Source organism: Pleurodeles waltl, chromosome 7, assembly GCF_031143425.1.
Source record: "Pleurodeles waltl isolate 20211129_DDA chromosome 7, aPleWal1.hap1.20221129, whole genome shotgun sequence".
Classification (NCBI taxonomy): domain Eukaryota; kingdom Metazoa; phylum Chordata; class Amphibia; order Caudata; family Salamandridae; genus Pleurodeles; species Pleurodeles waltl.
The window spans coordinates 221,083,812-221,100,932 of record NC_090446.1 but is presented as its reverse complement, the minus strand read 5'-3'; the positions used below and the strand labels follow the sequence as shown (position 1 = coordinate 221,100,932).

The window sequence follows — 17,121 nt, the reverse complement described above, 5'->3', positions numbered from 1 at the left end:
GCAACCAGAGTGGGACTCCAATGATGAGGCATGCCATCAGCTAGGTCGATGGGTGAGGGGTCTTTTTTTTAAAAACACATACATATCAAATTCAGGTTTCTGAACTTCTGCTTTTGTTGGTTTTGGTTATGTTATGGGGAGGTTAGTCTGTAGTTGTTCCTTCTCACTCTCTTGTGTGTTATTTTGATATAATAAAGGAAAGACATCAATGAGCTAAGAAGTGCATTGTGTGAACCTGTATTCATTTACACATTTATCTCAAGAAAGCAAATCTCATAGACCCAATAGCTGCTAAACAGGTCAACCATTTGTTTCGTATTGTACTACAACATTTATATAGTGCTTACTACCCCTATGTTAGGCACCAAAGCTTTTACCTAAATGGTTAGCACATTATACAGTGCAGGGTGTGGCTGACAGAATGTTGCTTTGTTTTGATCCTATGTGGGAAGCATTTCCAAGGCATGTGTGATGACCACTAAATTGTGGTTATCGTGTTAAAGGATGCAGCGTTTAGTGGTGTGATGGATGATGAAGTTTGAGAGACAGTTTATGGTTATGCTGGTAGCTTTGAGCAGTTCTACAGCTCCCTTATGATATTTCTTATTTTCAGAGTCCACTGAGCTGGTTACTACAATGGTTGTCTATTATGAGTTGTCTCATTTTAAGTTTATTTTCCTGAGTGAGACATTGATTATAACGATAACATTCTTCCACGTTAAAAAAAAGTTTAATAATCACCTATTTTATTGCTCATATCTTGGTGGCTGTTCTGTTTATATTAATTACACATATTCATAATATCTGCAGGTGAAGCATTCTAAAATGTACAATGTGGATTTCTTCTGAATGGTCATTCATCTGGGGAAGGGACTCTCACTGGATTAGTTGTAAGGGAGTTAGTCTCACAGGACTGATTGTTGTCCCATGCACAGTATCTCTGAGGAAGAGGTGGGAGGTGCTTGGGTTGCAGTCTGCCCAATTTCCTTCCTCATAACGTTAGGGTTGGAGAAGCCTGAGCTTCTCGGAGTTAATATTTCTAAATCTGGCCAAATTTACTCACAGGTGTGCAAAAACAAAACTTGGCGTCCAACTCTGGACAGTGTTCGAGTACCCCTGAAAGATGCACACAAGAGCTTATCTAATTGGTTAAACTTGGAGACATCTGTTGGAATTACATCACTTGTAGCTAAGGAGCTCCTTATTAGCTGTAGGATTTATTAAACGTTTAACCAATAAAAAAAATCCATATTTCAATTTTATTGATTTGAATCACATTCTGAACATTCATTCATTCAAGACTGTACAAACAAGGGCATATTTTAGAGGTTTGCTGACAGTATCTCAAACAGGACGTAGGTACCCGACTGCTGGGAACAGTATTGTTGACACTTTCTGCCAGTCCTAGTTTTTTTTTCTTTCTAAGCTGAGGTTTTTAACCCAAATTTACAATGTAAAAAGTGAACATGCACATATCAGAATGAAACATGCGGTTAGTTAAAAAGGCAGGCCTTTTCGAAGGCGTCAAGTGTAACATGTACCAAATCGGTATTTTTGTAGTCCATACAAGTGTACTTTTTAAGTGGATATAAAATACATTTCTCTGGTGATTTAAGGGAGATGAATCAATCACAGGGTAATCAGGTGTCGGATTTTAGAACAGGGATGTGCTGTCCTGTCAACGACATTGCACCAAGTCCAATGAACCCTAAATATTGTTTAATAGGCACACATTCATTCGCATTAGTTCATTTTTCTACCCTCAGCAACTTCCTTGTTTATGTCATCAAAATCCAAATGTTTGTAAGAGTGAATCATACCTGCTACATTAGCCACCCGCAGTGCTTCCTGGTTCTTTGGTGTTTTAGACCGATTTTGGTTCCTTTGTTTGCCTCCTGCTGATCGAATACTCCGCAGGTGAATCTCGGTTGCTTTGAAGAATGCTACCATGAATGGCTGCTTATTTTGAGGGCCATGTCTTCCAATCAAACCTGCCATTTTAGGATTTATGCTGTGCCCTTCATAGATGAAAACATGTATGCACAGGAATTAGAAAATGGTCACAGTAGTACATATCAAGGTCAAAATATACTCTCCCCTTCCCCCCTCACAGTATCACCGACGAATAAAGTATTTACTTATGATTATGTATTGATTTACAGCTCATACCACATAAGCCACGTAATTGACAAACTTAAAATAACGTGCCTAGCTCATACTGATAAAAAAGTTAACAAATTTGGATCACATGGAGTAAAAACCCAGTTCCCAAAACTTGGCAGAAGTTAAGAGAGGACATATTTCATTTGTCAGTTGCTGTTTTTAGTTACTAAAGAGAGAATGTCGAGTATTTGTGATTAATTTTTCAGTTGATGGATTGAGGAAAGTTTTTTTGTCTTCAAACGTGTTTCATGTAGTTTTCAGAGTTTCTTTGAGCACGTGTGCTAAAATATCTAATTTGTGCTAGATAAGGCTCATTGTGCCTCATCATCAGTTTGCAATCACAAATATATCATATAATCCTGTCTTTATTTGTGTTATAATTTAGGCAAGATAGCCATATTATTTATCATGTGCCCCCTTATTTCCATATGCCATACAATAATGAAATTCTATGGGCCACTTAAAATTATAGACTCTAAAATTTCAGATTAAATTCATCAGACAAAATAAGTCAATACTAAAAAATGCTTCAGCGTCTAGGGTAAGGTAGACTAAGTCATGCTTTACATGAGAAGGACGGAAGATGATGCTGTTGGCATTTCCCACACTAGATTTTTTCACTTGCAGTCATAATATAAGAACAACAACAATAATGACCATAAAGTCACCATACTGATTAAAAATAGCATAATTTTAAGGCCATTACATCAGAAAAGATAGACTGTGGCTCATAAGGAGAAAATATTTAATTTATTAATCTATGCACATCAAACATCCGCAACGATTCTTTTTATCAGTTTCTTTTTCTAACAACTTTGCAGTTTTAGATCCACATGAAGTTAGATCTTCATCAATACCTTCTCATTGCCTGTTCCTTTAACCCTAGTACAAGGAATCGGAGACCCGACCCCAACAGATAGCTGGGGGCGACTTCACCCCAGAGCTTCACTTTTACCAGAGGACAATCTCTTCTAGAAAAGAACTGGGTAAATACTGAAGGGCTGATTAACGAGATTCCGTGTCACTGCTTAGACTATTTGTGTTCTAAAAATGGTAAAATGGCATAACGTCTATGCCTATAGGAAGGAGAAAACGTCTTAATACTTCCACTCCTGTGAGCAGACACTTGAGTAATTGCGATATCTAAAACTTTCATAACTCTGGAGCTGTTTCCATCAACTAAGTCTTGGAGAGTTTTGAGAAGATCCATCACGGAATTCGAATTTACACAGCGGTCCGACATGTGAATTTGCCCTTAGTAAATTCCAAAGTCACGTTTTTTGTCACATACTGCAAAACATCTCCAAACAGACTTGCATCAAACTTGGATGTGGGCAAGATTTCTCGTTCCATGTTTGATCTTTTTTCAAAAGATGTAAAAATATGTTTAGATTTGTCAAACCATTAAAACTGAGATGCTGTAATGACAATTTCTGTCAAGCAATATTTAAATTGTTGGAAATCGCGATTCTGAAACAATGATTTCAAAATTAAATCATGTTTTTAAATACATAATTATGGTTAAAATGTAGTTTTTAAAGAGAAGGTGTATTTTAACTTGCAAATAACTTTGACATTATTTAATACAGCTGAATGAAATTTGGCAGACAATACACAAGTTAGAATTAGTTTTGCAACATCACATTTTGTGAAGATCCATTAGAGAGCAAAGCCAAAGTGGAGAATCAAAAATGTTTTCATCACCTAATGATGGTACCATTTAAAATTCTTCACCAAATCTTGCAGACATTTAGTGGGTTCAGGTTACCTTAACGTTTAGTGATGGTTCTGCAAGGGAGTCCAAAATCAAAAGAGGCTTTTGGGGAGGAGCCAGGGTTGTAATCAAAACACTCGACAGTCTTAAGATTTTTAATTTCTGCTATTGCAAAAAGTGCTCAACAGCATTATAAAACTTTATCATAAATATTTGGATTTATTCAAACTAACCCTCTCTGTGATGGGTTATAAATATGATAATCTGGTTTAAGGGAACATTTATTGTATTGATACAACGTACGCTGATACAAAGTAATTCACAATATAAGTATGCCATATGAAAAAAATGCAGTTCAACAATGATACATTGCAAAGTCAATTAAAACTACACACCTTTTCACAATATGCTGAAAATTACAGACTGCACTTAATACATTATAATCTGAGTCAAATATATTAACAGTCACTTAAAAATTGATATACATCCTTGATTTGCACTACGTATATTTTCTCCTTTTGGTTCTTAATATGGGAGGTGGCAGTCCCATTTTTGTAATATATTTGCATTATAAAAAAGGTGCAAAGTAGTTTCAGAAGAGGTAATTTTATATACCTTGTTACTCACCTATTTATATGATGACCTAGAGCCATGTGTGAACACTTTGGAAAAAGGTTAATATGATAGGACAAGGACACATTTTCCTTATCCACATTCCAAGAACCACCAATCATGACCAGATCTGTGGACCAAGGTAATATGCTTGGCTGGTAGTCAGATTGTTTTTGTTGCTGCCCCGTTACATGATAGGCCTGTTACTCACAGATTCCTCATGAGTCACCAAAAAACAAAATTGGGTGGTGTATAAAAGAGATTAGAGTTTAATACCTAACCCAGAAAAGATGTGGGGGTATCAGAGGGGCCAATGTTACCTTACAAAATGTCAAATATGTGGTTATGCGTGGTGCCTGTGGATTTATTGAATGGACACACAGGTATTCACAGCCATTCTATCAAAATAAAAAATAAAAATATATATATATATACACATATATATATATATATATATATATATATATATATATATATATATATAGTGGAACACAGTATAATAGGCCAATGGGAAGGTACCCTGAACCTAGGAAGGATACTGGGCTAGGGGTGTGTGGGAGTCAGCTGGGAATGGTAGGTGTGTGTGTTTTTGTGCGAGTGTGCATGGGGCGGGGGAAATCTACACATTTAACGAAACAAGCATTGGCAAAGCAAATGGTCCTAAATTTTGGCATTGCCAATTCTTTGCAGCAGGTGTGTCATGTTCTGATCATCCCAAAAAAAAAAAAAAAAAAAAAAAAAAAAAAAAGAATAAAAGAGATTCAAGGAATGGTTTTACAAAAAAAAAAAAAAAAAAAAAACATTTACAAAAACATGCACTTGTTTCACAGCACTGAGAGCGGCAGCTTCTACAGAAAATAATTTACAAGTCACTAGTAACAGGGAAATTCACAGAATATTAACAGCAGAAAGTGAAATTACCTGCACACACATGAAATAAGCCTCTACAAAAATCCCTCGGTACGCTATAAGGATCTGGGAGTTTCAGCTAATCCATATATAAATAACACAGAGCTGACAAAGCACAAGCTCAGGTAAAAGAAAGGGCACTAAAGACGAGGGTAGACGGAGCTCATCAATTTAACATCCAGTGAGAGAAAGATAGTGAGTGAATGTATTTGCACGCCCGTTGCAGCAAACGGAGGTATTCTGCACAAGAAGAGAAGGCAAAAAACTGCAGGTCGGGCTGAAATTACATAGGCATAGGAAAAGTAATAAGCACACATGCCTGCATTAGTGTCAATTAATCAAAGCAGACTGTAATCCCCTGTGAAAAAATACACTGCTGTGCAGGGAACAATGGGTAACAGAAAACAACTTCAAATTCACTTTTCATGCAGCACAGTAAGAAGAGAGCAGGAAGTGGAGAAAAGCAAGAATACATCCAGTCCAACCGTATTCGTAAAAGCATAAGACAATAAGTAGTTCCAGAGGAAGGATCCAAGTACTCCAATCAGAAGGATGGTACAATAGCTATGCTCCAGGCAGAGACAACCATAACAGGAGGAAGGAAAGCCACTGAAGAAGAAGCAAGCAAATGAGACTGACAAGAGAGTTAAGCAGTGATAAGCAATGGGCTGACCTAAAGTCCACACCAAATATTGGGATTGTACACAAGAGGCCTTTTGACAACAGCATTAGTTGTCTTTAGACAAGAACTATAAATGTTTTCAACCATGAGCTCTGCAGTTGAAAATGTAGCACTGCTGGCCCAGAAGAAAGCATAGGAGGTGGATCCTAGATATAAGTTTGCATATTCAGTAGATAAATAATGTTTGTTTACATTTGAGAAAATAGAACTTTCCAAAATATCTTTAATGGCAGAGATGGTATAGTTATGAAACAAAACGTGATCCGTACTAAAATTCACCAGCTACTGTAAGAAAAACAACAGTAAACCCCAACACTCAATGCATTGCTCATGGCCTCAGATATGCTGGAGCACTCGAGGCTTTGCCAAACGCCGTTGCAACTTACTTTTAGCAGCAGGACTCAAAATGCCACCCACTCACATTTAGATAGGGCACTGAGCACCCACACTGGTTATCACTGAAGTTGACTCTTTCACACGGAGTATGAGATCAAGAGCTGACCATGAAGTGAAGGATCTCATAGCACAGTGCAGGGTGTTTTCAAGGTTGTGTGTCTAATTAATTCACTGACTTCTATCCAAGGGAATTCTGTGTACTTTAGGAAACATTAGTGTGCTCTAAAAATGTAAGGATAACTCTCCTTTAACAAATGTTTTCAATTAATGCCTAGACACATTCAGCAATTTGCGTCTCTCAGCATGTATGAAATAACTTGAAAACATACAAAATGCATTGACCTGCCTGCGGTTATTAGAGACATCAGGCAACAATGGCCAGGTGTAGTAGTGGATAACATAGGAAACATGGGGCTCAGAAAGACTTAGATGAGGCTAGGCCAAAATCTACTGCTCCTGGGAAGAAAACAGATGTAACATGCAGCAAGATGCGTAAGAAACAGTGGATGTGTTTTCCCTATTTGCCCAAAAACACAGTGTTACTTAGGATGTTATTACTAGGAAAGCACACCCCTTCATTAGGTTTGAAATTGCCCTGGTGGAGACCATACATATGAACTGGGCCCTGCCACTGGGGAGTGAGAAAAACGCAGGTAACCATAAGAAATGGGGCTAAATTGAAGCCTCAGGGCCAGGAGAACTCAAGGGATGAATTGCAGGAGGTTAAAAATACACTAAACCACCTTTTTCCATCTTGTGGTCCTACAAATGTTATATTTTAGCCTCTTGGGAGAGGTCCGATCGAGTTCAATGTTTATAAACTGATGCAGCTCTGGAGAGCTGGAAGGAGAATGGGGTCAATCTTGGCGCACAGTTGCAATAAACCTTTTGCTTAAAGGAATCAAAGCTCCTAAACGAGTTTAACTATACAAAACACGTTAACTTGGTTACAGCTATGATGGTTTTAGTTGAACATTGTTGGCGCGTCTGACCTTAATAAGTAAACTTACAAGGGGACGCAACTAGGTCAATGAACCTTATGACTTGCAATTAAGATGTTCCCACAATAACTCCAGTACATGCAGATCAATAATTAATCAATAACCTCGGTAATCAATGATAATCAATAGCATCAGTAATCAATGGAGTCAGTAATTTTCACACTCCATGACCTTTCATTCATGAATAACCTTTAGTAAAAGTTAGAATATTCATTTTCTTATACTAACAATGCTAACGTCACATAAATTAATCTCAAAATCAAATGATACACACACAGAAACAACACTGTCTGTCCAAAGTGACAGAAGAAATGCCTTCTAATCAAAGCTTGAACTGTTACACATTCTAAGGTTACAGTGCAAATCAATAATAAGAAAACTTGTGCAAACAAAATCACATACATTTAGTTTCAGCAAAGAAAGACATCAAACGTTATTCCCCATAGCAGACTTTCATTTGTAAGAATCCCTCAGCTAACACCAGATTAGCATCAACATGTTAGGCTTCATGCAAAACAATTTAGCAAACACAAATTTGGAAAACATCTAGCTATGGCTCTATCAAAATAGTGCGGTTTTGTACTTAGAAAGAAAAGCAAATATACATTGCAAGTCACATTTAGTAATTCATATACCTATCCTCAATTGGATCGGCAAGCTAAGGTAGTCTTTGTCATCAGGACATCAATTCGGTCAGCAAGGCATCACGATTCAGCATCAAAGTTCAGAAAACTCAGTCTTTGAGCAACTCGAAGGAATAGAGGTAAACCCTCAAGAAGAATAGAGAGAATGGCTTTTCTTCTCTTGGTGCAGTCCGGCTAAGTTAGATTCCCTAAAACTAATTCCCAAGTCCCTATTGACCAAGGGATAGCATGTTCACACTTTGTACAATAAAACTAAAACCTCAAATCTATGAATTCTACCACTACTCCTTTCACATGTCGCTGATTGTCTTCTCTTGTAATGTCCTCATCATCCGGCTCGTCAGGTAACAATATTGTTGCAGCTTACACTCCACTCAGTGTCTTCATTGTTCTCCTCCTGAGAAAGTCAGTCTTACACACATTACACTCATAATGTTACATTTAGCAAGAACAGCATATACTAGCAATCGGTTCTCATGAGAAAACCTTTTAGCTATGAGCACATTTAGACAGTACAGTGGAAAATCAAAGTTTAATTCTCTGAACAGCCATTTTATTAAATGTTAAGAACTACAGCTTGACATGAGGCCATGCAACTAGGCCAAGACCTCCGCTAAGTTAAGGCCTACAATTAATAAAGCTTAAGTTAAGGCCTACAATTAATAAAGCTAATACATAATAAATAACCCTTAATATGACATATTACTAAATTAATCAAACATATGCTCAACATTTCATATTATTAAGCCATTAATAAGTACACTTTGTGAACATTGGCAGCCACTCATCGTGATCACATTTTCAAATGTGTGCAATATTTTTCTATGTCATTGCATTTTCTACGCAAATCCATTTCTCATAATACATGAATACTCATTAATATCTTTGTTAAAACACCTGCGCTAGCAACATTGGAAATCACGATTGGCCAGCAATTGTGCTGTATATCACAGACCTGCTTAACTTAAGTGGTCAAAATAGTTACATCAACAATTAACAACTGATTATGATCCAATTCTTACCAACTTAACTTTTATTGTTTTATAGTCCTCCACAAACATCTACATCAAAGAGACCCACTCATTGTGCAAGAGACAACCTACTCATGGTCACATACAAAATACATTTAACAAGAAAAATGGCTAGTCTGAAAACAAATTGAAAACAAAGCCAATACAAAGCACTTGTACCATGGAACATACAAATGTGCTATGCCCTCAGACTGGGACCATTGGGCTTGAGATCCGTGAAAACCCTATGGACATGTTTACTTTCACTTGGAGATTTCGGCTTTCAGCAGATGAAATCACTAAGTTAAAGCCTCTGTCAAAATAAGGAATTACTAAGGAATTATAAACCTTGTAAGTCTTCATTTTAGACAACTCAGGGCCCACCTCCAGATTTCCCTGTCCCTGGAGCTCCACCAACTTTGATATCGTTAAGACGGGGTATGATGGAATGCTGGCCTATTTCATTAGCCAGTTGTGAGGGCCCAAGTAAGTCAATGGGGTCAAACCAATTGGGGACCGAAATGGAAGCATTTAGCGAGATACTGTTTACTAAAAAAAAAAACAGTGGATTAAGAGACTAAACCTGATCAGAAGGCAGAAGTTCAAGTTGGATGTGGGATAACAAGTGTATTTGTTTACATTTGTCTCAGTTTCTATGCTCTTCTTTTGAAATGTCAGCTCCATGAAAAAACCTGAACGGTCTAAGCATGTAAAAACCTAATCCTGAGTAATGTCAGCCCTGGAGAATGAGAACAAAGGTTCCCGCTCGTTAGCCCAGTGGGAAAGGTGCAGCAGCATTACCGCTGGTTCATAACACTAATGCACTCAAGGGGCACCAGCACCCTCAGCACATAGTAGACAATGCACATTTTGAGGGTGCGGGGCAGGGTGGCCCCTGCACTTGTTCTCCACCAGCCTTTTCATGGCAGTTGAGAACTGCCATGAAAATGCTGGAGGAGAACAAGGTTGTAATCAGCAGGGTGGAGCTGTCTTCAGCACCACCCTGGCTGACTACAACCTGCACCGACTGTCATCCCATCGAGATCAAAGATCCTGGCGGGGACGGAGGTAGGTTGTCAGGTCTGCCCGCCAAACTCGTTATGTGGCAGTCCAACCGCCACCAGAAGTCTTGCAGTCTGTTGACCGCCAGACTCATAATAAGGCCCAAATTCTACACTTAATGGCATGATATTTTTTTAATGATATTCAGGACACAATATTTATATCAGTCAATATTTCGGTCTATGATTTTCTGACATACAACCAGCAATCACTGTGCCCTTCTAAACTGGTTATGTCTCTGTTTGATACGAAATCTATGGTAGTGACAACTAATTGGTTCAATTATGTGTTCGCCAAGGAAGGCACTATGTAATCTTCATGAGTGACATGTTCTACAAGTTGTTAAGCCAATTCCCCAAGATAGTGGCCCACAAAAAACATTGAGTAGCACTCATCACTTATCTTAAACAGGAACTCGCAGCTTAATACAAAGATTAAAATATGCTAAAGGACTTGGTTCAAAGTTCAGCAAGCAGCTCTGGGTCCAGGCAGCTGGAGCAGACTGCCGGTAATGGATGACGTCAAGTTTCAAGGATACAAGGCTGGCATGTGATGCATTTAAGTAGCAGGAACTAACCTGAGGATCCAGGCTGAACCCATTATGGGACTGGGCACCCCTTTAGTTGGCTATTTAATCAGTTATCTACATTCTGCATCAATGCCACGTGTGGAATGCTGGAGGCTGTGTTAGTTCCCGCAGCCCACTAAAGTGTCTGACAAGTAAACACTGAAAGTGCGTTACATTATAAGAATTCATGACGCAGGCCTCTGAGTATTTTCTATAATGTGAGAGAACAGATCAAGCAGTAGAAAACACAAACTTTGCAGTTGGTCTCCCACAGGTTGCCCTTGTGATGTCTGAATAAAACAACATCTCAAAGTGGGCCGTTTGAAGGCATAACGCAAGGTTTAATATATAGCAATTCTGATGTTACCGAAGCTCGTTAGTTAGACCCTGTTTTACGGGTCCACTGTAATTATGACACATAAGATGTTTAATGGTGAGATCACCTGAACAGTTTAGGTGGAGGTACCTGTCACTCTGGTAGTGAATACAGAAACATAACGGCTGTAACTCTCACCACGTTTGACTGTCACAGTGAAAATGCTAGGCTTGAACTCACAGCATACACATCCTGCTCATAGCATTTCTGTGAAGTCCTTAACAGGAGTCTTGTTATGGACTCCATCTTCCTCACCCCTTAATCATCTCTTCACTTCACACTCCTGCAGCAGAATCACTTAGACATGGAAGCTTGCTTTTCAAATAAGATGCTTATCAAATATGAGATCTGCAGCTGACGGCCCAATCCATTTACATTTGAATACTTTTTGGTCCACCTCAGATCTGCAGTTTATAGCCGTCCAACTGTCCCAGCAAACATCTTTCGTTAAAAAATAATAAATGTCCCTCAAGAGTGGACATAAAAATTGGGTTCATATTTTTCAGGGAAATCTCCAAGTAACATCCAGCCCCCCCACTACCAAGGTGGGAGACCCTGGATCCAATACTTCTGTTTCTAGAGAGAAGCACCCATCCTCAATTAGCTAGCTTCTGTTTATTTAGCTCCATTATGGATGAGATTTGACTCAAGGAGAGCAGGTGAAGATCACTGACCTGGATGGCAACCTTTTATTCAACTGCAGTATAATACAATGTGATAAAAAATGGAATAAGATAGCACATAACGGTATAACATAGTATATAAAAAAAATAATACCATTCATAGTAAACATCTGTTGCAACCACATCATGCGGTGTGTTGGATACATAGGTGTTGGGTTTTACAATATAACAATAGTATGTCTAGCAACCTTACCCATATCAATAAATAACAATAAAGAAAAAGTGATCATTCAGGATTGGAAGCCATGTTGAAACCACAAGATTTTTAACTCTTATGAAAAGATACAATTATATTGTTCTAATAACTGGAGGGATCAAAACAAGTGCAGCCATACCAACTTACCTACTTCGGCAGGGAAAACGGACAGGTTGGGTCAGCCAAGTTTTTACAGAACTTATACAGAGTTCTCATTTGGAAGGTAAAAGAAATACAACAGTACCCATCAGAGATGCAGGATTCTATGTGGGTTTCCTTTTTCCTTTTCCCAAACAGAGCACACACAAAAGACATGAAGCATTTTTTAAAGGGTTTATTTAGCACCAAGCTATTGGATCTACAGTGATTGAAACACTCCACTTCATATGCATACCTTGTGTTGATCCCAGTGTGTGTAATATTTTTAGAAATTGTTTAAATCTGTTGTAGCATGCCTCCAGCAAAAAGGTCCATGGCAAACAGTGGTCCAATCAACCTTCACAGCACCCAAACGCCTAAACTGATGCTCACAGATATAGAAAACATTAACTCTGAAAAGTGTCTAGTAATGCCAGGTTTTTCCTGGTACAATTCAAGATCCTTCATTGAACCTACATAAACACACACACTCTTACCAAGCTTTACCCAATGCAGACAGGGGAATGTCCTAGATGCAAACAGCCTGCAGCCAACCTACTTTATTTGTTATGGACATGCCTAGTAATGATGGATTTTTGGACCAAGGTGAATGGGTGCCTAGCAGAGATCCCTTCTTTAAGAATGGAATGCTCATTTAGGTATTGTGTATTGGGTCTACATCCTAACTTTAAAAAAGGAAGACTTTGACACCAGTCTGCTTCACTGGTGTTGCTGCTGGTTAATGGTTCACTGGGCCTAACCTGGTGGTCCCTCTGTAGAACTGTGATTTAGGGATGCCTGGAAATGGTTGTTAGCTGAGAAGAAATGGGTCAGCATGGTGTAAACCGATGACAGGGCCCCTGGAGACATTCAGAAATGGCGTACAATGGTGGACACTTTATAGGAGAAAAGATCTCTAATCACCCCGATGCCATCCATGGTGAGTGTCCCTACTCAGCCTGATCACCTCAGCTATCTAGGAGTAAGATAATAATTGGTGCTTACTGCACCAGGACAATACTGCTGGATGGAAGCACACAAGAAGTGCCGGGTGAATTTTAAATTGTGCTGGGAACCTACATGTAGGGGCATAGTAACTGTTGATATGATGTTGGTAATTTTCACAAAATGAATAAATATATAAATAATAAAAAGAAAACATCAATTCTAACAAAGCAGTAACCCTGGCATTCACTACTGAAGAAGCACATGCTCGTATAAAAGATATGTCTCCTCTCATCCGCCCCATAAAATATCACAAATCAAATGCCAACGCATTGCCAGAGCAATTACTGTGCCAGAGGAACAAACAATTTCAGGAAAAGTGGTATGATATCTTGAATGAATATCTACAATTTGATTCTAGTTATAACTGAAGATTTGTGTAATATTTTAAAAGAACTAGAAAACAATTTTGAAAAAAACAACCAAGAGTAAACAAACAAATCAAAACCCATGAGAGCAAAAATAACTTGGAAGATGTTAACTAATACATAGATAAGGGAAATCAAGGAAATACAAATAAACAGGTTCAAAAGGAATACCTATGACCACAAAAACAAAGAAGCTAATGCTAGACAGAAACACATGCCGTGTCCAAAAAAGAAATCAAGCATTAGAGGAATGTGTGTCCAAAGATGATTCTTGGGGTTCTGAAACATTTCATTGTGCTTAATAATCAAGATCTGAACAGAACCCCAGGACCTGCAGTATAATAACCTTGCTACTACAAGCAGAGAAGCAGGCCTAAGATCCACACATCCAACAATAATGAACCAGTGAGTATACCTCAAGAACAACTACATACCTTTGGTTTATTAATTACTATTTACAAAAGCAGTCCTCTTTTTTTTGTTACCATACTAAACATGCAAACCTCGAGGGGTAACAGACAAAACAAAAATGGGATGCCAAACAAGAGCACTGTGATCAACATCTGAAAATACTACTTGACTGAAGCTTAATTAAATTCTTGGAAAAGGTTACTTCTTTTACACCAACATACAACACTGTGACATTATAACTTCAGACCAGGTTTTATTTTTCCATATGACGGTTTAGATTGGAACATTATTCCAGTAACCTGAATACAACCTCTCCACTTTGACAGAAATCTGCAAAAAAATCGAAATTCATGCCACAATCTAACAATAGCATAGAATAGAATATTGGATGTATTTGAGAATCTGCTCATAAAAATGTCAATAATATTCATTTTCATAATGAACAAAAACTTGATAATTTCATCTAGTGGAAAAAGATGCATTGAGGAAACTAGGACTCAATCCCAATGTAACCAGCTGTCTTGCAAAGAAAAGGGGGACTGCTGTCCTAAGGAAGCTTAATTTTATCAGCAATAAGTTGAGGAACACCCCAACAACTCCAAAACCTACTTGAGAATAGATGACAATCCCATCAATGAATGTGAAAAATATTTAATAACATTTTAGAAAGCGCCTTGGAAACGCAGTGGGAAATGTAAATAAACTAGGAATTCTTACAGGCTGAACACCGCAGTGTATTGCCTTTTTATTTATTACTCACAAAGAATATTTTCAACTCAACCATGAGAACAACTCAGTCTCAATCCATGAACCTCAACAGGTAAGTAAATCAAAGATATGAGCATCATCTTAAGAAAACTACAAGCATGTATTTATGAGGGCTCTTCCTACTACATTCTTTCCACCATGGATGCCAATTTATTGTATACTGTAACAAAAGGACTGTCATTAAAAAAAAAAAATACATTTATGTTGTGTAATGCTGTTCAACTGGACTAGTGACCACTTTTTCTAGGAGATGTGCACCATGTATGTTATTTGTAATACAATGTTCCACCTAATATTGACTCACACATAGTGTGACCACAATATCATTGGCAAAATATACCAACTACAAAAATATCATAGACAAAATATTGACGCAAGTAGATCATTTTTTTCACTTAACACTAATTTATGTGATAAAATATTGTTGACTTTTGTATTTTTATTATACTTTATTTACAATTTTATTATTTATGTGATTGTTTAATTTTTACAAATTATTAAGGTAATCTATCACTGTTTTGGTTTGTTGCATTTATATTGGGATTAGGTGGGAACTGTTTTCTTCAAATATAAATGAAATCATTTTAATTGATTAGTTATTTTTTGTTAATTCTTTGCAAATTAAATTAAATATTTTTTTTAATATTTGATAAAATGTTAATTTTGGACTGTGTGGTGTGGTTTACCTGGGGATTGGTTGGGCAGTGTTTTTCGAATTGAAATGGTTAGTTGAATGGTATGTTAAGTTTTTTTAATGTAATTGATTTGTATAAATTCAATTAAATATAATTTATTTTAGAGTTGTGGGGTTTATTTGGGGATTATGTGTATAAACAAAATATATACATTTATACTAGTTAATGTGTGTAGTTTTTAATTTTAAAATTATTTCCACCTATTTTTAATTTAAAAAATTATTTTTTTCAAGTTTTTAAACTAAAACTTTATTTTTCATGGATTGTGGGTTGAAGAAGTGCTTGGGTGGGCATTGCTGTTTTTAAATTGTATACTAATTATTGCTGATTGTGTAATATGTTGCATTTGTAGTGTCTTTGTTTACATCTTTTATTCCTCTATTTCTCTATTTTCTGATGTGGTTATATGGAGGAATGGCTAGCTAGTCTTTTAAAAAAAATATATAAAGTATTTCATTACTATTCTGTTTATTTTTACAACATACTCATTTAATAAACTGACATGCATTTTCGGGCAATTCTGGAATATATCTGTTATGTCTTAAAATATTTATTTTTGGTATGTGGCTATGTAGAGGAATGGTTAGGTAGTATTTAAAAAATATATATAATAAAAGGTTTCTTTGCTTTCATGTTTATTTTAAAATGTATTCATTTAATAAACCGAAAAACATTTTGATTTGTTCATATATTTTAATTAAAGTGATATGTATAAAATTAATGTTCTTTTTTTAAGTTACATCTATATTTAAAACATAGTAATCTAGAAGACAATTTATGTGTTTAAACAATAAAAGTGTTATTTATACTTAAATATATATACTTACCATTATGGTTTTGGTATTTTGGCAGTCAGTATTTTTGTATTTTGCATAAGATGTAGACAAAGTCAACATTTTTGTGAATGTTGTTTTGATCACTTTTCCCACCATATCACATGCTTTAGCAAACTGTATTATTCTGCGTTCTTGCTACAAAGCTTTTTAATTCATAATGAAAACAAAGATTGTTGACAAGTTAAACTGGATAGTCCTTTCAAATTATTAACCTTTATGAAAAAGTCACATACCTTCAAGTATTGATTTTTTTGGTGGATACTCTATAGAACTGTGTATCTCTCACCTGTTGAATAATCCCAGGAGTCCGACTGGGTTTGGAAATCTTCAAAGCTCTATGTTGCATGTAAGGGGTGCTAGCATCACACTGTCACCAGAAGAGACATCAGATGACATCATTGAAGCCATACAACACCCACACCGGTGCAACAACGTCCGTTTCCATTCCCTTTTTCCAAGCCTTCAAGGCAAGAAGACTATGAAACATCAATTAGATAAAGTGCTGTGTTAAACTTTTAACTAGATATATACCTGTATCTACATCCATCATATGGGGAAGTGGGTGGGAATGTGGGAGGAATCAGCAGGTAGATCAAAGCATCCATCAGAACAATCATTACCCAAAGGTATGCAACCTTTTCTTATAACAGATGCTTCTATCTGCAGGATTCTCACCAGCTGAATGTATTTCCTACTAGTACACTTCTAGAAGGAGTGTTAATGGATGATTAAATAAGGAAGTCTTATAACACTGATCTAGCAAAATCCCTACATATCTCTGAGTCCAAGCAGTTGTGTTTGGTAAAGCTGTGGAGAGACACCCACATTGCTGTGAGGATATTAATCTTGATGTTGTCGGAGGCAGGTAACAGGTCTAGTGCCTC

The 17,121-nt window shown here is 37.0% G+C and overlaps 1 protein-coding gene across 1 annotated transcript in view; it reads right to left on the bottom strand.

The window, feature by feature from the left end:
• Positions 1 to 17,121, bottom strand: part of BMP7 (bone morphogenetic protein 7) — a 391,425-nt gene that overhangs the window by 68,256 nt on the left and 306,048 nt on the right. The window contains exon 4 of the mRNA XM_069243593.1: positions 1,821 to 2,018. Coding sequence (XP_069099694.1) covers positions 1,821 to 2,018 — 198 coding nt within the window. The remainder of the gene's footprint in view (positions 1 to 1,820; positions 2,019 to 17,121) is intronic.